This window comes from Artemia sp. Qi Xiang Cuo, chromosome 19 (assembly GCF_049724085.1).
Source record: "Artemia sp. Qi Xiang Cuo chromosome 19, ASM4972408v1, whole genome shotgun sequence".
Classification (NCBI taxonomy): Eukaryota; Metazoa; Arthropoda; class Branchiopoda; order Anostraca; family Artemiidae; genus Artemia; species Artemia sp. Qi Xiang Cuo.
The window spans coordinates 5,932,358-5,956,867 of record NC_142812.1 but is presented as its reverse complement, the minus strand read 5'-3'; the positions used below and the strand labels follow the sequence as shown (position 1 = coordinate 5,956,867).

Genomic DNA, 24,510 nt, shown 5'->3' with positions numbered 1-24,510 from the left:
AGTCATGGAGATAAGCAATTAAGTTGTAGAAATTTGAGGGCTATACTTAATTTGACATATTGCAGAATATACGAGACGTTATTTCAGCGCCCAGATTTATTTTTTATTTTTTTTCGGCCTGTCATTGAATTGGTTCTTGCTAATCATGCCTATGAGTATTAATTTCCCCATTGGTTTTAAACCCTGTGGCTGCCTCCTTGGATTAGTAACCAAGTTATTAATATATCAACACAATATACACGCACACCCTTGTACAGAAAAGATTAGAGAAGTTAAGTAAAAGTTTAGCGGGAAATAAACTGCGGGATACTTTGCAATATTAGTGTCTATTTGTTTTTTTGTGTTTTTTAATTGTTATATTTTTATATATTATTCCTCTAATGAAGTTATGTCTTTTTGTGGGGGGTTAGGTTCATTTGTTCATTAAATTGGGCTCTTGATTTCTTCAACTCTTGCATGCTATGTTGTTTTCACAGTAGCTGAATATACGAACAGGCTATGTTGGACGTACTTTTTTAGTTATCCTATTTTTAGACACCTACCCGGGGTGGGGGAGGGGTAGCTTTGGGTCTCTGTCCATTGAAACTTCGTAATTTTTCCAAGAAATTTCTTGTTTACATAATTCGACTGTTTATTCGATTTTTTTTATTGTTTCTCCGTCACAGGCTCCTGTATATATGGCCTTGATCTATGATACCCCCTTCAAAAAATGTTTCCATGTGTGATACTGCTCTCAACTGCTGTCTAGTCACTGCTGTCTATTCTGCAGTTCAATATATTCTTTGTGTTTGCCTATTTAATACACTTACATATGGAAAGGGGGGCTTTGAGTCTGTGTCTCTTCCTTCGAACTAGTTGTTTTACCACTTTTCATGTAACTCCTCACATATTCCATATAATTCACCCAATTAAGCGTGTTTCTCAAATTTGTCCCTACACTATTTTTTATGCTCCCTCTTTAAACAAATTTTGCCAGGTGTAAGGTTGTTCTCGGCTGCTACCTACTCACTGATTCATGCTGCCTATTCAGTAGCTGAATATATATTATTTTGCAGCAGACAAGTACCTAGGGAGGAGGGTAGCTTAGGGCCCATGTCTCTTTCTTTTAAACAGTAATTTTTTTTCCACTTTGGCTACAAATTTATTATACTTTTCACATAGTTTAATGTAGCTCCTTATATTTTGTCCTGACACAAGTTCCTGCCCTTGTGGCCTGGTCTTTAATATTCCCTTTTTAAAATGTTATCAGATGTGGAATTGTAATCGTCTGCTGTTTATTAGTGGCAGAGAGGTGGGACGTTGAGTTTCTGGCTCTTCCCTTTAAAACAGTAATTTTTCAATCACTAATCAATCAATTCCTCGTATATTAGATGGAACTCACCTGTTTGTGTTTTTCATAGATTTTGCCCCTAAACTAGTTACTGTGTATGCACCCTTGTCTATTCTAGCCCCCAAAAATTTTTCATACATGACACTATTCTCGTCTGCTTTATACTCATTGACGTCTGCTGTCTGTTCGGCAGTTGAATATATCGTTAGGAATAACCAATAACAGGCACGTATATGAGGTAGGGGCCTCAGTCAATATCTCTTCATGTGAAATTAAAAATTTCTTTACCAATGCTCCTGTAATTTCTGGTATAATCTATTCAATTCACATGTTTAAGCATTTTTTTTAATTTTGCCCGAAACAAGTTTCTGCATATATGGTCTGGTCTATAATGCCCCCTTTTTAAAACATGTTTTCAGGTGTTACATTGTTCTCGTCTGCTGTCTACTTTGCGGAAGTGGATTCTGATGTATCCCACTTTAAATCTATACCAGATGCATTCTGGTGGGCTGTGGTGACTATGACAACTGTTGGTTACGGGGATATGAGGTAGGAGATGGCACTGAGCTAAACTTACTATGTTGTCGTTGCTGATTGCCAATTTTGGACGCATAAGAACCTGTGTTGCTATTGTTGCTGTATTGTTGCTGTATGTTAAATGAAGTTATGCAGTTTCGGGTCTATACAAAGTATATACAAATTATATACTCTGTGAATCTTTGATTTTTATTGTGGGGTTTTTTCTTTCAGCAAAGCGGTAAGCGACTTAAATATCTTCTCTACCACATCACTAAAAAAAAAATTCCAAGAACAATAAAAACAGAAATAAAAGATAACTCTGGTCATCACAAATCAAGTGATGTTCGTACAAAGTCAGGACTAATTTTTCATTCACGTCAGGCCTCTTTTTTGGCTGTTCCAACTTCAGAATCTAAGTTATACATTGTGTACAGTGTATGAAGGGAAACATGTATCAAAACAAAAGTTACTTTACGGCTAACAGCTAAGAAGATAAGGGCTGAGGAGCTAAGGGCTAAGAAGCTGAGTCTGAATTCTTTTTAACAACACATAATCTTTTTTTTATTTTAGCAAATCATTTCTAGCTATTGGCCAAACAATGTCTTAGAGAAGTTGCTTTTGAGGGTGTATCAACGAACTCTTTATGTAGGGATGGCAAATTCTATAGATCATTTGCTAATTAGTATTACATGACTGGGATGCCAATTGGAGGGGAGATGAATTGCATACCCCGCATTTTCAAAAAATCCTTTAAGGGTATTTTTTACTAGGAAAATTTTAAATAAACCCGAAATCCTCCCCTAAATTTGGAAAATTTTGTATCTTCATAAAAAGAAATACAAAAGAAAAACATCGCTCCTCTCTACATCCGCGCTACTGCACGTGTCACTGCCTAATTTTAGGCATATTACTAGGATACAATATGAGCACACTGAGTACGTTGAAGACATGAGCGCAACATATGACAGTTTTGTTTTACATATTTTTTTATTGTCTAAAATACTACTAATATTCAATTAATTCAATTCAATATTCAAATATTCAATTAATGCTAATCATATCCAAATTATAAACCAATGCTAGGAAAATAAGACATGGGATGCTCGTCAGTTAAAACTGTGATTTGCAACACCTACATATTACTAATTTTTATCATACTTTGTATCTTTTATAGTGAAAAAAGAGCTTTAGAGTACATAACAAAAAATCTTATATACGCTGATTTACTGAACTGACAACACCGTTATTGTCTGGATTTCTCCATTTTCAAACTATTTTATTCAATCCCATTTTTCTACAAATAGTCTTTTATTCATTCTGGAAGATTTAAAAAGTGAAATTTAGCTGCAATTTCAAAAACTTTTATCTTGCACAGTTTTATATTTTCATAAGGTTTTAACTAATGGCAGAGCCTCATTGCTTTCTTTTTTTAAAATAGATTATTCTAAATTCATTATAATAATTTCATAAACCTATTTATAAAACTACAATGTGTAAATTCATTTCAACAAGACCTTCTTACTACGATACATTTTTAATTATATTTATTTACCACATACACATGTATACGCATACACAGTTTAGACATAAACGGATCATTCGCGACCAACCGTGTCTTAAGGATGAAACGTTGCTAGTCACAAATGTCTAAAGGAAAGTCAATAATTGGGTCTCACTCATAATTTTGGCGAGCCCCAAAAATACTGCTTGTTTCTTGAAACTATTGATCAAAAATTTTAAAAAAAAAAGTCAAAATTGGAAGTTTTACTAAAGTCACAAGAGGAATAATTTGAATTTAACGTTGCAAACTGCTACCCAGAAGCAAAATCCACTAACGGCATAGATTCGCTCTTCAAATCTAGCCAATTCTTGCCTTTCTGAAAAAAAGAGATCTGGCAGCTTTCTACAAGCCACGAACATCAGATGAAAAGCTAAACCTTCACGAATAATGCTGTATACTGCAGTTGTATGCATGTACCTTCCCATAGATGGCAAACTTTGACTCTTCAATGGTAAAACTACATCAATCTTTCAACAGAGCCATAGAATACAATTGGAGAACGCTAAGGGTGGCAGATTTTGCCGTTTGGAAATACAAGCCTCCGAAAAAAAATACTGAACATAATGACATCAAATATTGACTAACTATTCTCTTACTACTAATATCAACCGTCAAAATCGATGATAATATCTATAATATATACACCAGCTTTTGAGAGACTCATAAGAGGGATCCCTGTAGATGCTATAAGGGCATCTGGTAGAACAGAATGATCTACTGTCTAAGATATAGGGTGAGTAGAGGGAGCACCTTTCCCTAAACTAAGTCTGAAATACCCACCATAGGAAATATTTTGGACAAAATGAAATTGAAATAGGATAAATCCCAAAGTTCTGACTAAAACGCACTTATTGAAGAATTGGAAAAAGTTTTTTGTTGGCTAGGATAAAGGTCTGAACCAGGTTCCCTTATGATTATATATTCAAATGTTTTGTGGTAGAAGGTGGCATTTCATTTTTCGTCTTTTGGGGACATGAAACAAAAACTATGTGATCAAATGTGATCTTTGATCTATGTGATCAAACCTAAAAACAAACCCGTCTACCCACTTTCAAATTGATTTCGCTTCGTTAATACACATTTTAAGAGTTTAAGAATTTTTGCAATAATCTATAATGTGTGAGATGATTCATGCAGGTTTACAACATAGTTAGAATAGCAGTAGGAGTTTGATACAATTATAAATTTTAAAAAATATAATTATATTAATTCAGCAATTCAAGGCGTTTTTCATTGTTTTGTGGCCTGTTTCTGTCTAGGTGTATAGATGAAGTTTGTCAAATGTAGTTTAATTTTTTTTACCTAATGGGGAGGAGAGAAAAAATAGAAGACAGAAAAAAGAGAAAAAATACGACTAGCTTAAAATGAAAGATATTTTTAATTTTGAAGGGGAGCTTTTACTACTGAATTTGCTATTGTTTATATTTCAATAAAGTAAAAACCACATAGAAAATAGAAAAAACGCCATAAACCATGTCGAATACGAACATATCATGTTTTTACCTCGTAAAAAAGTGACAAAAATATGGAAGACATTACGGCTAGTTGAAAATGAGAATATTCCTGAATTTTGGAAGAAAAGTTTCCAGCTACAGGCAAGCTGAAACGTTGTTTATATTTAGTAAAGAAAACTCAACATTTTGCACAACAAAATGCAATTTTCATTTTACAAAAATATCTTTGTTTTGATAATTAGAACGATAGAGCAAGTCGTTATGTCCTTAGACGAATAAAAAGGCTTATCAAAACAAAGAAATTGGTTCTGTCTTTCATATTTCAACTTCAGTTCAATGATTTACAAAATTTTGTCGGTATGTATCGAAAAGAATCCTTACCAGATGCCTGTTTAAACCTCCTTTCCTCTGGAAATTCTCTTTAAATAAACAAATGCTTATCATTTCTTTGCGGGCACAAGTCTGTAGACGCTCTCCATTAGAAAGCAAAATCATTTGTAAAAGCAACCATTGACTGAAACCATGGGATGCTTGATTAAAAAACTTGTGAAAAATCTATGATTAGGAGTTTCCAACATGTATATCTTCCCCCCTTTAGGGTAAAGGGCTCAATCCTTAAGTACTTGGTTAAGTGAGTTATCTCGGTGATCATTAACGGGTATAGGAGCCTATATCCGAAGGATGAAGACACCTAGTCTCCACCCTCTATGTGATGCCCATCTATGTGATGCCCATTTATGTTTTGGGTTTTCACCCAAAGTGAATCGAATAAGGCAATAACTTTATTTACTTCTCTTTGTACATAACGAACCTTTCATAGTCCCCCCCCCCTCCCCTCATTCAACAGTTATGGCTAAAGCTTTTTGTAAGAGATGTGGTGCAACGACACAAGCATTTTGAAGAAGTTTAATCAATTAACAGCCTCAAGCCTAGGTTACACTCCAGTGAATATACAAGAACCAGGGTAATTCTAAGGTTCACCTTGAAAAATGAAAATATTTAAAATTTATACATGTGTTTTAAACTTGCTCATTTACATTCAAGATTAACCCTTATGGAAATCTAAATGTTTTACAAACCAAATTTGGACAGTTTGTTTAAAATCAAGCTCTGAGGGTAAACCTTTTTTAAATGGCCCTCCCCCTTTCTGGAAAAAAAATCAGGATGTTCTAAAGCCTTAAAAAAAATAGGATGCTTTTCTGACAAATATTTTCACAAATATCAGTGCCTTAACCTGTAAAAAAAAATAGGTGGTGTCTCTAGCCTGTGTAGGTGGCTTGTAGGTGTCCTGTAAGTGGCTTGTCTCTAGCCTCTTGGCTGTTTCCTTCGGGTACCATTGATCCCACTATATTTTCAAAACAGCATCAACGACCATCTCACCTTAGAATTATTTATTTAACATCAATTTTGTAGTTTAATTTAAACTTTTTAAAATTAATCTACCTTATTATCAAATTCCTAAGGGTTTATGATTTGAAAATTGACTGTAGGTTACAGGTCTCAGATGTTTCTAACAAAATTCTGGATGCCAGAGTTTTTTTATCTCAGAAAATTTTCAGTGTCTGTAATCTTGCTATATTTACTGGCTCGAGCTTATGTGCACTCTTCAGCAACTGTCGCTGCTGTTTGTCTGTTTTTATTTTCTATGTTGCAATGTAAGCTTCCTTTCAGGCGTGGTTCTGTTCTCCAGCGCTGTGTATTTCGCCGAAGCAGGGAGTGAAAGTTCCCTGTTCAAGTCCATTCCGGATGCCTTCTGGTGGGCGGTTGTTACCATGACAACAGTCGGCTATGGTGACATGACGTACGACACAATCTACAGTACTTAATCAGAACTATTTGTAATTTTAACCTACCCATTATGCCTACTAACCCACTGTTGCTAACCTGTAGTTGGGCTATTTCCTAGACTTTCATCTCCTGCTCTTATTCGCTATTTCCTCTTATTTCCTCCTCCTATTTTCTAGAATTCTACTCCTCCTCCCGAACGTCCCAAATTCACCCACTTAGCTAAAATGTTGGTACTTGTATGACATACCCACTACCGCTCAAGCTGTTCATGCATTGAAGCACTGTATACCGGTCTCTTTCGCTAGTTTCTTTCATCCTAGCGTGAGAAAAGACATAGAGAAGTGGCAGTATAGATGAAAAATCTATAGTTTGGGCTATATATTTTCATATTAAGGGGGAGGGTGTTGGTAAAGTATTTGGACAGTGTGAAGTTAGAAAACAGTTCTAATTTCATAATATGCAGAATGATTGTAGCTAACACATTTTCAATGCAGAACCGCACTTACCCCCTCCCCTTTCCTCTAATATGCAAATTTATAGCCCAAATTTGTTTCTAAAGTATTACATTTTTATCATACTTAGGTATATTTTATTGGGACTTACCTATCTTCCCTTCTTGAGTGGTATTGGGAGTATCATACAAGTACCAAAATTTTTATCAAGGATCCTAAAATCATATGTCAAGGAGGTTTTTTGCCTCCCACTTTGTTGATACGTTTGATGTCCCCCCCCCCATTTTATGATAAGCTTATGCATGCAGGCTTTATCTGATAAATGATTTTTTTCATGCCCAGATATAATATGTATTTTCAAACTATTTTCTGAGACTTTGATCATTGAAAAATTGAAATAATCGGCTTTGAAATTTAAAGTATGGAAAAATTTATATAATAATTTTTATTATAAAGGATTTATCTATATAAATTATATGGAAACAAACAGAAAACTATTTGCTGTATATTTAATTTTATGACTCTCAACGGGAATAAAAATCAATAAAATAAAGCTGTGTTGGCGCTTTTAGTTGATGATATTTTATGCCGTTCTCGATTAAAATTTTTTTTTTTACAAAAAACAAAACTTGATTGATAATTCCGTGTGAGGTTTTAGCTGGGAAATTTGTGTTCGAGTTAAATTTTCTGGGCAAGTTGCTCAGAAATTTAGTCATAACCTCATACCCACTCTGATGAGCTAAAACGTAATAAAAGCAGTTATTTCTGTCCATCCTGCACAATTTTTTTTATTGATACGTAGCGGATATTGATTTTACGTTGTTTTTTTGGGATGGCATTGTCATTTTTTTATATTTTAGATAAATTTCTCAGAAATGTGGGTTGCATTTCAGCCTCCTCATACAATGATATTTTATTAATATTAAAATATTTTATATGTCATTGCTAATATATAATTTGAACAGCGTCAAACTTTGAAGTAAAACACACTTTTGAATCCCTACTGAATAAATACACTAAACGTGATAGCCCTTATATGTCATAGCCGTACTATCCAAGCCTACTAACTTCTTTATCCCTATAAAACTTATATGACTTCACGTAATATTCCTCAGTTTCAAACGGTCGAGCGAAAACTTCCTCTTTCAATCATATTTACTCCTTACAAAAGCCCGAAAATGAAATATACCATCCTCCTAACCTCAAAGTGTTGGGCAAAACTGAGGTCCCACCTTTGACATCATCCTTCCGAAATATTCCCCCACCAAGTGGTGAAGAATTTCCTCTTATCTGCATCATCTGATTTAATTCCTCGTTATTAAGCTTTGCTTTAAAGTATACTTTGCCCCACCCTCCCTTGCTTCCTTAATCCGAACATACAGAGGGAGAAAGACGAGAACGCTGATACCTCATATTGTCATTGTTCGGTTTTCTGTCTCTTTAAACTAAACCCCACTTGTTTGGCTACCAACCCCTTTCTAGCCTTAATCTTTTCCCATTACCCAGCTAAACATTTATTTCCAGCGTAGTCTGTTTCCTTTGAATTTTTACCAAATTTTTTAGAAAAATATACAAACAAAAACGGCTCGACATTGAATGCCCCGACAACTTGTATAAGTAAAAAAAAGGTGAAATAAAATTTAATATTCTTTTTCGTTTCTATTCGAGCATTTTTTGTTCAAAATCTCAATTTTTCAGAAAACAATTTCAGCTCAAACAAATTTCGATTTTTATTTTTTCGCATAGTTTTACGATTTCTATATATATTCACATGCCTGCATAGTATTCATTTTGAACCTAAAATGCAACTGTTTAAATTATTATTTAACTAATTAAGCTAATTAAACTAACTATTTAAGTTATTAATTTATCAAAAAGACATTTTTATAAACAAAGGTCCAAACATACCATCTGAACAAAAGTGAGCTGCAATAGCGAGGCTACAATTTCCTCCGTACCCCTGCCAAAAATAAAAAGAACCATGTATATCCTTTTGGGTTTTTTATAATTACATGAATTTCAAAATTTCCCTGGACATAATATGAGTGGATATTCTATTTTTATTCTAGTTTGGGAAGTAAAAATTTTCAAATAATTTAAATATATTGGATGATTCAAGGTTCCAACATCCTGTAAAGTATTTGCTTTTGAGTTGTGTTACTTACAGTTTCAGACCGTCGGCATTTTGAATGGAATAAAAACAGCTCTGATTTGAACTAGTTTTTCTCCTTAAAAGAAAAAAAAATAATAATAATGAATATGCACGTGGAGGAGACTTAAATTGTAACAAAAAAGAATTAAACTGGCAACACAAACGTTACCAGTTAGCTTCTAATCTGGTTTCACCTATAAGTCACTTATTGTATTTCAATACATATTGGATGATAAACCAAATATTAATTAAAAATTAATCGTGAACTTATGAATTAATTTATTAATTATTTATTAATTAACTTTAAAGCTGCTATTGACTTATACCTAAATCAGAAAACTTTAAAATGTCTTAATTAAAAGTTTTTCCCGCTGTTACAATTTTCCATGTTTTCATTTTATACAGAGAGAGAGAGATTTATTCTAAACAAACAAACAGTTTAACATAAGTTTAGCGGCCACCCCAAGAATTAAAAACTTGTCCAAGGGGGTGGCAAAAATACACTAACATAACAAAACAATAAAAAAAAACTATAATAATAATTTTCCTTTTTTTTATAGTTTTTATTTCAATTTATAAGTTTCTTTATTTTCATTCTATTATTTTGTCTATGCATGATATAGCAATTGTACTAATCTTGAGACTTTGTGATTACCTAATATTTGAGCATTCATAGTTATCAGTTGACTAATTATAAATAATAAAAAAAACCAAACACATACAATAAAATTTTGTAGAAAAACATGCAAATATGGACTAAATATTTTTAGTATTTTACTGCTAGAGCAAGATATTTTTTTGTTCCCTTTAGATATATGCCCAGAAATTAATTTCAGATTGTTCTTTTTCTGTTTTAAAAAAAGAGACATATTCTACGGAAAGAAACTATTAGAATAATTGAAAAAAAAATTATAATTACAGTGGAGTATAAGCCTAAAACCCGTCCTACAAACTACAAAAGAAACAATCTTTTATATAAAGAACAAATAAACAATACAAAAAAACAATACACACAATAACACTGTATGTTGTTTATAAAAGTACTATAAATACAGCGTAAAGTGGGAAAAACAGTAATTTGAACATGTAATTAATTAAAAATAATAAAATAACGCATAAGGTAATGAATGCAACTGATTAAGCATTCAGTACCTCCTTTTCCACTTCCTTGCAGCACCTCCTTATAGCACTTTCTTCAGCTATTGAATGCTCCGTTAAGGAATTAGTCATTTTTATTATCTACTCTTAAGTCCAGATATGTCTCCTAAATGCCCTTAGAATTTTTTTACTTTCATTTCTTTAGTTATAACTAAACCGAGATGAGCAAGTTTAGCTTCTATAGAGTGTTTTACGTATAGTTTAGGCTCGTCTTTTTTTGGAGTATTCTGGCTAGATCCGGGCACTCATTCAGGGGCAATTCAATGTTCGACACTCAATCTTTTATATTTTATATTATTTTTGTATGATTTTTCTATGTTTCGTTTCCCTGTAGGTTTCATATAATTCATCTGCTCTGACCCTAGTTCAAATGTTTCCACCCTCTAGATAACACCAATCCTAATGCTAGTGCTAATAAATGCTAGCACGCTAGCATGCTAGCAGGAAGCTGCAAAAGACCCAGACAGCGGTCCATCCTGAACAATTAGCACCATCCTGGTGCACGTTCTTTTTCTACTCCAATATGCTCAGAGCTAAAATCCTTACCCCTTTCCATGGAGTTCTGATTTCCATAAAATTTTGTTTTGCCACTTTTTGTTTTGCCCTGGATGGATGGTAAAGAAGTACAATCTTGTGCTATCTTGTGAATGATTTAGTCATCCTAACAATTCTTACATTATAGCCCTAGTAGAGGGCATCAATCCAAACTTTTCGTACACCTTACATTTTGTTACAGGGCAAGTCGAAAGAGTACCTGTAACCATCCTCAAACAATTCCTTTAATTTCAGATTAAAATCTCAGATTTCAGAATTTATTTCTGAAATCTGATATGAATTTCAGATTTCAGATTTAATTTCAAATTAAAATCTGAAAAATCTAACAAATCTTCCTCAGCAATGCGCCAATACTTCAGAACCCTACTTGACCGCAGTTATTACCATAACTTCCAATAGTCTAATTTTCATCCGCAGACTTGTCTGCCTTTTCTTCCAAAAATGTTTAAGTATGAAAAAACACCTGTAACTGGGGTGTTCTACTTTTTGAATTTTCTTTACATTCACCATCTTTACTAATAATTCTACTCAGGTAAGTGAACCCATCTATTTGATCGATTTACCTGCTACCTAACGCAATCTCTTCACCCTCATTTATTCCTAGTCTAAGAGACTTAGTTTTCATGGCATTAGTTTCCAAACCTTTTCTTGCACCCTGAATTTTAAAATACTATACTACTAACAATTCACCACAGTACCAAGCCACCTGAGGCTAACGCAGCTACGCACACACCTGCTCCATCAACATATATCAAAGCATCCCTCTTTACACCGTCCCAGGAAGTTCCCATTTCCCTTAAATCTTTCTTTATGACATCCTCCCTCCCCAACCATAGACAGCCTGCTTTCAGATTAGCCCTAGAAATTTTGCCAAAAAGGACAATCTTTGGCAATCTGTCATCCTTCATCCGCAGAATGTGCCCTAGCCATAACCTTAACCTCCAAAAATACACATCTTTCACTAAAGCGATTATCTAGGACGCTCAAATAATCTACATAGTAAAACCTTAGGAAATTTTCACTTTCCCATTAAATACTATGTTTGATAATCCCCTCCCTTTTTTATTGTACACTCTGCATACTGGCCTTTTTGGCTAAGAAAATAAATGAAACTCATAATCTCAAATTTAAGTTATGAGAAATTTTATATTGTAACAATTCAATAGCCTATCTTCTATTACAAAACCTCCGGTTAAACCACAAAGCAAATGAAACAATTGAATCCTTTTACGACACATAAGCATTTCTTCAAATCTTTCCAATTCCGTGATTAGTTTTTTTTAATTAATTTATATTATCAAACAACGCCTTGGCTAAGAAGAACAATTAACTAAACTTAATTTTTAATTTAAGCCACGGAAAAATTTAGTTTTCTGTATTTTTTACTTCATTTAAGGTTATAAAAATTAGAATTCAATAAAATACAAACGACATATAAGTTTAAAATGCTTTAGTTGAATTTTTAGGGATTGGTCTTTCCTGAACATTAAAAAGCGATTTCTGCTCCGTTTCATCATAAAAACAGAATTCACACTTTCTGAAGACGTAGGCTTACTATTTGGTTTATATTAACCTTGTTAATATCGGTTGCTCTATGCTGAACTTAAAATAATACATTCGTTATTTGGACTTAATGAATATCATGCCAAGTGCTGTCTACACTTGGTTTATTTTATTTTTAATTCATTTCATTTCATTCATTTATTCAATTCATTCATATATACTGCCTTCCCAATACCTGTGTCTAATTTCTTAACTTAGTTTTTAATGTTGTAAGTAACTTTTGACGTTGAACTATCATTAAAAAACTGATTTTGAAATTATGAAACAAGGCAATAAATTTAGAATTCTTTTTTATCCTATTTTCTATGGTACAACTTTAAATTGAAATAAAAGGCGAGTGAAATAGTTTTAAAAGCTCTAGTGAATAAAAGCTTTTATTCTTGATGCTTTGAATTACTTAAATTTATTTTATTTAAAATAAATTAAATTTAAAGGAGCGAGGGTAAAGGAAAGGGCAGCCTCTCTTATAAATAGAATAATTTCTATTCATTCTAAGTTTTAATATTGCTCCTTACCCTCAGCTGAAAAAGTTTGTATTTTATTTTGTTTTATCGATTATTTAATTATCTGTAGTTGTATTAATTTAATTTTATTTTTTTTAGCTTGTTCAGTTTAGTTTTGTTTTAATGTAGTTTTGCTTGTTTATTTAATTTTATATTGTACATCTTTAAACTGAAATAAAACATCAATTAAATGAAAACTTGAAATTCTGTAATGTACAGATGCACTTATCCTCATCTTTCCAGTTGTTGGATTTAATTTAAGTTTATTTATATTAAATTATTCAACTTTTTACAGGAAAAAATATCAAAACTCTCTTTGAAATTAACGCTAGGGACAATTTAACTTTTTAATATAATTATCTTTTTTCTTACAAATTTGTTCAGTAAAAATTTGTCAAAACTGATCTAGATTTTTAAGCTTTGGAGTGATGTTTACATGATTTATTTTACAAGTTTCAAATAAAATAAAAAGCAGACGACATGAAATTCTGAAATGTTTTATTCCATGGATACCTATGAGTGTTTACATTTCTTTATTTCATTTTCTTAAATTGTTTTCATTATTTTTTGGAAGTTTTGTCAGGAAAAGCAAAATTAGAAAACTTAGTTTGAGACTTGAGCAGTGAGGAACTTTATTTTACAATGTTTGTTTATTTGATTTTATGTTGTACATCTTTAAACTGAAAGAAAACGGCAATTCAATAAATTATTTAACCTTTTCCAGGAAATAAGTATCGAAACCTTTTTTGAACTTAATGCTGAGGACATCTTTTTTTCTTTTTTTTTTTTTGAATGCCTATAAAGTCTATTGCTAGTTTTACTAATTTACATTGAAACAAAAAGCAACTGAAGTAAATAATGAAATTGTTTCCTGACTAGATTCTTTTTCGTCAGTCTTTTCAATTCCTTAATTTAATTTATAGACATTATTCATTTTGTTTCATACAGCGTTGTTCAGTTAGGCATCTAGAAAACTGATTTTGAAATTGAAACTTTGGATACTAATTTCAATACCTAACAATTTATTTCCGTTGTATAAATTTCAAATGATGTGAAAAGAATTGAAGTAAGACCTTTACATTTTTCAGTCCATTCATTACTCTATCTAATCCTTCTGATTCTATGATCCAGTTTTTTAATGCAATTAGATTATTTTATGAATCTTTGGTTATGGAAAAACATAAATAGTTGAATATGTAACTTAAGCTTTAGAAACATTGTTTTGGGTTACTTGTGTAGTTAATTTCCAGTTCTAGAAATCTAAAACGAAATGAAAAAACCTTGAAGTGCTTTAGAGCATAGGTGCAATTCTAGAAATGTTTTCTAATCCTTAGTTTTGTTCCTTAATTAAATTTGTATTACTTTACGCAAACTTGGTCAGGGAAAAAAAAGGAAAAATTGATTTAAAATTTAAGCCTCGGAAAGATAAAGGTTTAGGATAATTCTAAAGTTCATTTTCTGCATCTTCCTTAGAGTTAACACCATGAAATGGGCCAATTTATTCTCTCCAAATCTTTAATTTAACCTCTTTTGATCGATTTTTCAGATAGGCTGGAGAAGTATGCTTTATTTTGTAGTTGCCTGCTGCTTTCAGTGTTGCCAAGTGTGCTCAAAATATTTCATGGATATGTTTTTATTAGCTGTCGTATTAGTACTTTAGTGTGTTTATTACGCCAAAAACAAATGAAAAATTGAGGACATTGGCCAAATTTCAAAACTAAAAACATTTAAGATGAAATTTATTTTTGAATAAATGTAAGTGAATGTTTTCACAAGTATGGCAAAACAGCAAAATGTTTTGCCCTACTTGATAAAGATTGTCAAAGATTGACAAGGATTGACAAAGTTAAAATAAGTGGCTAAATCATCGATTGAAAAAGAGAGAAAATTACCTGCGGGAAAAAATGAACCTGACAAAGGGTAGCTAAATCATCGACTGAGAAAGAGAGAAAGTGTGTGAGAGAGAGAGGGAGGGCCAATAGAAAGAGGAAGAGAGAGAGACTACTGAAAAAAGTGAGGGGAATAGAAAAAGAGAGAGAGACAGTAAGCAGGCTAAGCCTTCATGATGTTCTTCATGATATGCTATTGAAACATTTTATTAATAGCATAGAAATTTTTGAATTTCCACATTTTCTTCATTTTAAAGTATCCATTGCAAAAACTAGCTCCTCACAAAAAAGTTTAAAAACCGTTTAGGTTTGAAATATTTTCCAACTAAAACCGTCTGAAATGTTATATGTTAGAATAATCAATTTCAAAGAAAGTCTGAACATCAAAGTTAAACATTACAAAATACAGAATATTTCAATCCTGTGACATCTGTGGCATTTGCATCCTGCTTTTGCTTAATAATACTCAGCTGTTTACAGATATTCTGAATAATCAATTACCTGCGGGAGAAAATGAACTACAAGATTTCTTAATGTGAGCTATAGAGAACTGCTACAAGTTTTTAAACTAATATTCGGCAAAATACGATGATTGCTCAAAATATATTTAAGAATTCAAAAATATGAATTTAAGAAGGTTGATGAATTTGGATATGATAAACTTAAGTTAAAATAACCTTGGAGTAGCATGAGTATCAAATATGTAAATTCACGTAACCTTATCCTGTTACCTCAAAAATGATCTAAATTTGAAATTACAGAATTATGTTTGCAGAGGAGTGAGTTTAAAGTGTAAAACGTTAACTAGAAAACAAAACGAACTAATAAAAATTCCATTCAACAATATTGATTCTAAGTGGCTACTGATTTTGTCTTTTTTTTAATAGGCCCGTTGGAGTTTGGGGGAAAATTGTTGGCTCTCTTTGTGCCATCGCTGGCGTACTCACCATTGCCCTTCCAGTGCCTGTGATCGTGTCCAACTTTAATTATTTTTACCATCGTGAAACAGATCAGGAAGAAATGCAGTCACAAAATTTTAACCACGTGACAAGCTGCCCTTATCTTCCAGGTAAGTATTATATTGGAAGAAAATATCTATATTCATTTACATTAATAGAGGTCTGTGTTCAGAGATATTACCAATATATGATAATTTTTCTGGTAATTCTTTTCAATAATAGTAAATATAATAGTAAATAGTTATAATTTTAAAGTATTAACGTGTGGTTGCTGTTACTGACAAAGAAAAAGAAGATTGAACTAAAGACAGGTTTAAATATGGAAAGATTAATAGTGAAGAGAAATAAATATAGTACATGTAGAATTTTTTGGACTCAAGCCTTTCGGTCCTTTCATGACCCAAATTTTATGCTATTGTTTCACGTTCTTCTTACAGGCTTAAGTTGGACATAGCAAGAATAGGTAAACACATCAGCGGGTAAGATGGGCAAAATTATTTGGTATCTTTTTATGAAATATGGTTCGATAAGCTATCATGGGATATCTTTCTATAAAAAAAAAACTTGCCACAAGGACAATTTGTCGTAGGGGGGTAGCTGCATATCACAGAGTGATCAGATGAGGGTGATTGTGCTGCAAGTCAACGATTTTACAGATAAGATAACGAAGAAAACAAAGACAGTCATAACGTTTGGATAACTGCCAAAAACCCACTGACCTTCCATGATACAACACTTGTCAGTTCAAAGCGACGGACGAAATATAAGGGAAAGGATTAAGAGTAGAGTAGAATATTTTTATTTATAACACATACATAAATAAATGTCACAAAACAGCGCACATGCCTGGTGGCATACTTTAGCGCTGAAAATATTGCCAAAGAAAATACACAGCCATTTTCCAGCTAAATTTTACAACAACGAAAAAGAAAACCCTAATGAACAAAATGCTTAGCATGTCATAAGATATTTCTTCACCAGTCTTAGAAAATGTCGCTTTTTGCTGCATTCTCGAACTGATGCTGGAATTGAGAACGGGAAAGGGAAAGGACTTATTGAAGAAGTGCATTATAAGGTTCCATACGACACTGCTAGACATTCAATAATATTCAATACAACGCAGAAAAGAACAAAAAAAAAATGGATGAGAATGGTATTGTCTAGAAACTGTCCTTACAAAACTGCCATTCCGGGATAGAGAAAAAGCAACAAAATAAATAAATAAATTGAACTAGTTCTGACAAGACATTCGAAAAGAAAAGGAAAAAGCAAAAGACATCTACTCCAGCATTTGCTGACTATGCACTCCAACCCCCAGCTTACATCTCGAAATGCCATTGGTCCCGCCACACATGGTACGCTCGAAGCAATTTTAGGTGTACTTTCTCTTAGTCGTAACTTTCGATATTCCTTCAAGTTTGTCACCCGCCACGCGGTGTAGGCAGCATTTTAAATAGGACCAGCCGTGGGATGCCATAAACAAAATACTTACTATAGGGAGCATATAACCTTCAACTGACAAAGCCAAAGCGACACCGATGAAACAATTAGAAACCCGAAAATAAATCATGTACACATTTTAACTTTTTGTTTCCTGACCACTGAGTGACTAGCCATTATATATTTAATATATTTTTCTGTAATTATGCGGGATAACATAGCAGTGGCACTTATTTTAATTAAATAATAATAAATTTTACAGAAAGTAAGGAATAACATTAAAACTTAAAGTTTGGCCCCCGCCACGCGATGTAGGCAGTATTTTAAATAGGACCAGCCCTGGGATGCCCTAAAAAAATACTCACTATTGGGAGCATATAACCTTCAATTGACAAAGCCAAGACGACACCGAAGAAACAATTAGAAATCCTAAAATAAAGTATGTGCATATCTTAACTTTCTTGTTTTCTTACCACTGAGTGACTAGCCATTATTTATTTAATGCATTTTTCTGTAATTATGCTGGATAACATAGCAATGGCACTTATTTTGATTAAATAAAAATAAATCATGGTTGCAGCGGTAGCTACATTCTAGTAAAGAGCAGACACAGCCGTTTGGAACTAAAAGTTAAAAACGCGTTTTGAAAAAAAAAAACTGTCTGGTGAAGAACAATTGTCATTTGATATCGATTCAGGAGTGATAACTATTATTTGGGTTCGTCTTAAAAGTAAAAAATTTATTGCGAAAAGAAATTAATGGTGATTTCGAAGTAACAGTCCCCCTCCTTGAACAACAAGGAAAATCACATAGTTGCAGTGGTAGCAGCGATCTGTCTGCCGATTTTTCTTTGTTTTTCAGCAGGGCTAGCGGGCTACCAGAACATCAAAGAGATATGCTTAATGGCTCATTCAAAAGTTATTTCTTGTATCTATGTGCTTTTTATAAGTTTCGCCATCTGAAAGTGCCATATGGCACTAAAATGGCAATTTATGTGCCATTTCCCAAGGGATGGCGCTAGCAGGCTACCAGAGCATCGTAGACAGATTTTTATAGCTCATTAGAAGTTATTCTTCATATTTACGTTCGTCCTATAAAATCCACCATCTGCAAGTTCTAAATGGCGCTAAAAACGGTACTTTTGGTGCCATGTCTCAAGTGGAAAAGCTGTTGCTCATATCTACGTGATGTTTGTCAATTCTACCATTCGTAAGTGGGATATAGTACTAAAACAAACACTTTTGTTGCCACTTCTTAAGTGGAAAAGCTCTGAAGTACAAAACGGGTACTAGTGCAATGGTTATGTTTCAGAACCCTTAACTAGGTTAGGTTTACAAGAACCCCTCCCAGCCTTTTTAGTAAGTTTCATAAATTGTCTGCTCACCAGTAAGCTACTGAAACATTAGCAGCCTACCACAACATCGTAGATGGACGTTTAATGGCTCAATTAAAAGCTATTGCTTATATTTACTAGGTTTTTACAATTTTACCATCTACTAGATTTCACAAATTTCAATGTTAACTAATATCTTGGGAGAAATTGCAAAGAATTCTTTGTCATGGTTGGACCATTCGCTGCAACATAATAAAGAGCGAACCACAGCCAGGGTTGCCACCACAATGAAATAAAAATCGCCAGTTTTTCACCGGTAAAATCACCAGAAATTACCAGTATTTCACCAAATCACCAAAAAATTCACCAAAAATCGGTGTTCAATAATGATAGCCTATCCACCAAAAAGAGGCGTTGGGCACCCCTAGCCAGGACATTATGTTTTTCAAAGGCTACTGCTCAAGAAGGAAGAGTATTTATACCAAAAACCGTAATTCCAGCCAAAACTGAAATTGTGACCTAAAATCCTGTCTCTGGACTTAAAGAACCTTTTTATTTATTTAACTACTATTTTTGTTTGTCTTTACTTTACAAAATTTTTTCTTTGTCTTTTTCTTTGTCTTTAACTACTTTTTCTTTGTCTTTACTTTACAAATTTTTTTCTTTTTCTGTTATTTAGGTTCCCTTTGAAGAGAATAACCACAATAATCCTCTTTCGTCCTCAAATCGAACTTCATTTGCTTATAAGCGTTTTTAACCCCCCTGCCACAGTTGGTATCCTTAATGGTAAACTTTAGCTCTGAAAAATACCATTCAAATGGTGTCGATTTCTTATATATTTCTATTACTTCTAGAAAATTGTCATGGGTTAAGTCTAAGCTAAAATATCGGACAAGCGGTGATAAATCTTACTTCCCTGGTTCCTTTGACAAGAGTAATAGCGCAATAGCGCTGCCTAAGTAAAGAGCGATGTTGGCAGAATGTATTTTTTTTTTCGTGGTCTTAGACCAGGACATTTCGTATCAAAGGAGTTGTCGTAGAAACTTCGAAAAGGGCTCATTCGATTGGAAATTGGAGTGGCTAGTGCCCTTTTTAATAGTCGAAGGTGATTGGAGAGAAACTAGCCCCCCCCCCACGCCCATAATTCCCCAAACACATCCAATCAAAATTTTGAGATAGCCATTTTATTCAGCGTAGTTGATTTCCACATAGAAAATATGTTATTAAGGAGGTCACTCCCCCATGACCCTCAGGGCAAGGGTTTTAAGTTATGCCCTGAGGGCATATAAGAACGATGTTGGCACAATGTATTGTTATTTTTTTCCTTTAGACCAGGGCACTTCGTATCGAAGAGGTTGTCGTAGAAACTTCGAAAAGGCTCATTCAATTGGAAATCGGAGTGGCTTGTGCCCTTTGTAATAGTCGAAAGTGAATGGAAGGCAATTAACACCCTTTCCACGCCCACCATTTCCCGAAACAAATCCAATCAAAATTTTGAGATAACCATTTTGTTGAGCGTAGTTGATTTCCAGATAGAAATTATGTTTTTGATGAGGACACTCTCCCACAGCCCTCAGGGCAAGGGTTGTAAGTTATGCCCTGGGGGCGTATAAGGTTTAATAGAAAGGGTTGTCTTAGAAACTTCAAAAAAGACTCATTCGATTGGAAATTCAAAGAGATAGTGCTATTTTTAAGAGTAAACAGTGAATGAAGGACATCTAACCCCCCTCTCACGCCAATTTTTTCCCCAAGCACATCCGGGCAAAGTTTTGAGATAGCTATATAGTTCAACGTAGTTAAAAATTCTCAACAATAAGTTTGAGAGAGTGACAACCCCCCACAGCCCTCAGGGCGAGGGTTGTAAGTTATGCCCTGGGAGCATATAAGGTTTTTATCGAACGCGTTGCCGTAGAAACTTCAAAAAGGGCTCTTTCGATTGGAAATTAAAATGGCTAGTGCCCTTTTTAATAGTCGACAGTGATTGGAATGCAACTAACACCCCTTCCAAGCCCACCATTTCCCCAGACGCATCCAATCAAAATTTTGAGATAGCTTTTTTGTTCCTCTCAGTTTAAAGTTCAGGAAATTATACTTTTAAGAAGGGAACTCCTCCCACAGTCTTCAGGGCAAGGGTTATAAGTTATGCCCTTGGGGCATATAAGTTTTTATTCGAATATTTATAGTAGAAACCTGAAAAAATGCTCATTTGATTGAAAATTGAAACGTCTAGTGCCCTTTTTAATAGTTGAAAGTAATTTGAGGGCAGCTAACCCCCCTCTCACGCCCACCTTTTCCCCAAACACATCCAATTAAAATTTATAGATAGCCATTTTATTCAGCGTAGTTGATTTCCAGATAGAAAATATGTTTTTGATGAGGTCACTCCCCCACAATCCTCAGGGCAAGGGTTTTAAGTTATGCCCTGGGGGCATATAAGAACGATGTTGGCACATTGTATTTTTTTTTTTTCCTTTAGCCCTTTTTGTTCCACGCAGTTTAAAGTTCAGGAAATTATACGTTTGAGCAGGACACTCCCCCCACAGTCTTCAGGGCAAGGGTTACAAGTTATGCCCTGGGGGCATATAAGTTTTTATTTAAATCTTTGTCGTAGAAACATGAAAAAGGGCTCATTCGATTGGAAATTCAAGGGCTAGAGCCCTTTTAATAGTCTCGAGAGTGATTTGAGGGCAACTAACCCCCTCTCACGTCCACCTTTTCACGTAGGTATTCAACGTAGTTGAAAGTTTTGGAAATTAGGTCTTTAAGGATGACAACACCTCCTCCTCCACAAACATCGGGGCAAGGGTTGTAGGTTATAGCCTGGGGGCATATAAGGCTTTTATAGAAAGTGAGATTTTAGAAACATCAAAAAGGGCTCATTCAATTGGAAATTAAAAGGGAAAGTGCCCTTTTAATAGTCGAAAGTGATTGAAGGGCAACTAACCCCCCTCTCACGCCCACAATTTCCCCAAACACATCCAATCAAAATTTTGAGACATCCATTTTGTTCAACGTAGTCGAAATTTCTGGAAATTAGGTCTTTTAGGATGATAGCCCGATCAGAGCCTGAGGGTTGTAAGTTATGCCCTGGAGCATATAAGGTTTATATAGAAAGTTGTTGTAGAAATTTCAAAAAGAGCCCTATTGATAGAAAATTGAAATTGCCCTTTTTAATAGTCGAAAGGGGGTGGAAAGTAATAAACCCCCCTTCCACGGCCACCATTGCTCCAAGCACATCGAATCAAAATTTACAGATAGCCATTTTGTTCAACGTAGTTGAAAGTTCTGGAAATTATGTATTTAAGGATGACAAGCCCCCCAGAGCCCCCAGGGCAAAGGTTTTAAGTTATGCCCTGGGGGCATATATATAGATTATTTATAGACAGAGTTTTCGTAAAAACTTCAAAAGGGACTCATTCAATTGGAAATTGAGAGGCCTAGTGCCCTTTTTAATAGTTGGAAGTAATTGGAGGGTAACTAACCCCCCTCTCACGCCCACCATTCCCCCACACACATCCAATCAAAATTTTCAGATAGCCATTTTTTTCAACGTTGCAGAAAGTTCTGGTAATTAGGTCTTTGAGGATGGCAACCCCCCAGCCCTCAGGGCAAGGGTTGTAAGTTACGCCCTGGGAGCATATAAGGTTTTTATTGAAAGCCTTTTCGTAGAAACTTCAAAAGGGCTCATTTGATTGGAAATTGAAAGGGCTAGTGCCTTTTTAATAGTTGAAAGCGATTGGAGAGTGACTAACGCCCCTTTCACGCCCACCATTTTCCCAAACATATCCAATAAAAATTTTGACAGAGCCATTTTCTTTAACGTAGCTGAAAGTTATGGAAATTAGGTCTTAGATGATGACAACCACCATAACAACTTGTAGTGTAAAGTTCTTAGTTGATGCCTGGGGGTATATAAGATGTGTATTTAAAGCGTTGTCATAGAAACTCAAAAAGGGATGATCCGATTTGAAATACAGAGGTTTTGTGCCCTTTTAAGTGGTCGAAAGTGATTTGAATGCTTAACACTTTTATAGTAAAGATCGATGTGTGTATAATGTATTATTGTTATGTTGTTTAGACCAGGGCACTTCGTATCGAAGGAGGTGTTGTAGGAACTTCGAAAAGGGTTCATTCGATTGAAAATAGAAAGGGCTGATGCCCTTTTTAATAGTCGAAAGTGATTGGAGGGAAACTAATCCCTCTCCCATGCCCTAATGCCTATGCCTTCCCAAGGCCAGAACATAATTTGCACTTTACTGAAAAATACAAAAGAATGTGCATTGTCAGTTTAATTTACATATACTTATATTTAGTAATCAAAATGCTAATATTATTTCATTTATTAAAGTTACAAAATTAAAAATATTCATGTTTTTTTCAGTAAAGTGCAAATTATGTTCTGGCGTTGGGAAGGCATAGGGGTTTTGAGCCCAACTCATGTTAATTTCTGCTCGTTTTGAGTTTGACTTGGTTATTTGTTGTAATTTCTGTTCGTTTTGGGTTTCATTTATTTATCGATGCTGATTTGTGGTAGTTTCACGCTTGGTAGATTATTTGATTTTATTTTTGCTCATTTTTTGTTAAATTGAGTTCTTTACTTTTCTTTGAAAAACTTATAATGTGGAAATTTTTTTTTAATTAATCATGAAAAAGAAGCATCTTAGAAAAAAACGCAAGGGCCAGAGAGCATGCAATTCTACCAGCCGGCAGAAACAGATTTCATCATTAAGTTTTTAACAGCATTCCTTTTCCGAACCACAATTTCACAAAATGTAACTGGCGGGGTTTCCCTCCTCCCCCTGTGATAAATTTATTGTCGCTAGGTCCGTTAATTAATGGTCCGTTAAGTTTGTGACCTCGGGAATAAATTCGAAAGACCTACTTTGAATCTTAAAGTGTTTTAGGTCTAATGCTACAGGTTATCTATAAGTTAACAAGTTAGATAAGCGGTGTAGACATAAAAAAGGGGACCGTGAATACTTATAGTATCTTAATATGTACCCGTGAGTCCTGTTCTCAGATCTGAAGTGAGAAGGATGACTTTAGCCGGAGACAAACTATTTGAAGTACAGAGCAACGTTTACTATTATGCATTTGTTCCATATTAGGTAGAAATAAATGTTCTTTAAATAACTGTTCTCTCTACTACAATTTGGCGAAAATATTGTATTGATTATGTACTAGTCTTAAATCGCAGCACAAATTATACACAAGAAAACCAACTCTATCAATATTCAAATAATATCAAAATCTGTAATTCATCTGAAATCATATCAAATATAGTATATCATAATAAATCATATCAAAAATATAGGATCATATCAAGCTGCAGAAGTTTGTGCAGAAGATTTAAATGAAAAAACAATTCTATGCGTTTCAAATATGAAACAGAAATAGATAAAAACCCTTAAAGGTTATCCCAAAAGAACGTATTTTGTGTTACTGGTCTTCCCTTTTCCACAGCCTAGCCTTTGTGACTAGTGATGAGGATATTTCACATGTTGCCGGGTCTTCAACAATCTGTGGCCACTTGCATCAAACCACTTAAAGTTTCTGGCTCTAATTTATTTTTGAGGGGACTTTTGATGATCTTTAGCAGCGAAAACTGCCTCTGTACTGGAGCACTTGAGTAGTGCCATCAGGATACCCATGAATTTCGGCAAGGTAGGAAAAAGAAAATCGCCTTCTCCATTCTTACATTCAGACAGGAATGACCAAAGCTTTGCTAGATTGTCGCGAGTTTTGGAAAGGATTGTATCGTCTGTGTGCTTCAGGGATCGAAACTTTCTGTCCAAACCAGCAATGTTAAGATTCATGTACTTTTCTTTCTTGATCTATGACTGCATATAAATGA

At 34.0% G+C, this 24,510-nt stretch overlaps 1 protein-coding gene across 5 annotated transcripts in view; it reads left to right on the top strand.

Annotated features, from left to right (window-relative positions):
* Nucleotides 1-24,510, top strand: part of Sh (Potassium voltage-gated channel protein Shaker) — a 338,900-nt gene that overhangs the window by 257,400 nt on the left and 56,990 nt on the right. For 4 of the 5 annotated variants that reach the window (XM_089105495.1, XM_089105496.1, XM_089105497.1 and 1 more), the window contains exons 5-6: nucleotides 6,536-6,665; nucleotides 15,812-15,993. In XM_089105495.1, the coding sequence (XP_088961621.1) occupies nucleotides 6,536-6,665; nucleotides 15,812-15,993 (312 nt within the window). Of the gene's footprint in view, nucleotides 1-6,535; nucleotides 6,683-15,811; nucleotides 15,994-24,510 lie in introns of those variants that run through there. The other variant, XM_089105498.1, reaches the window with a different exon arrangement.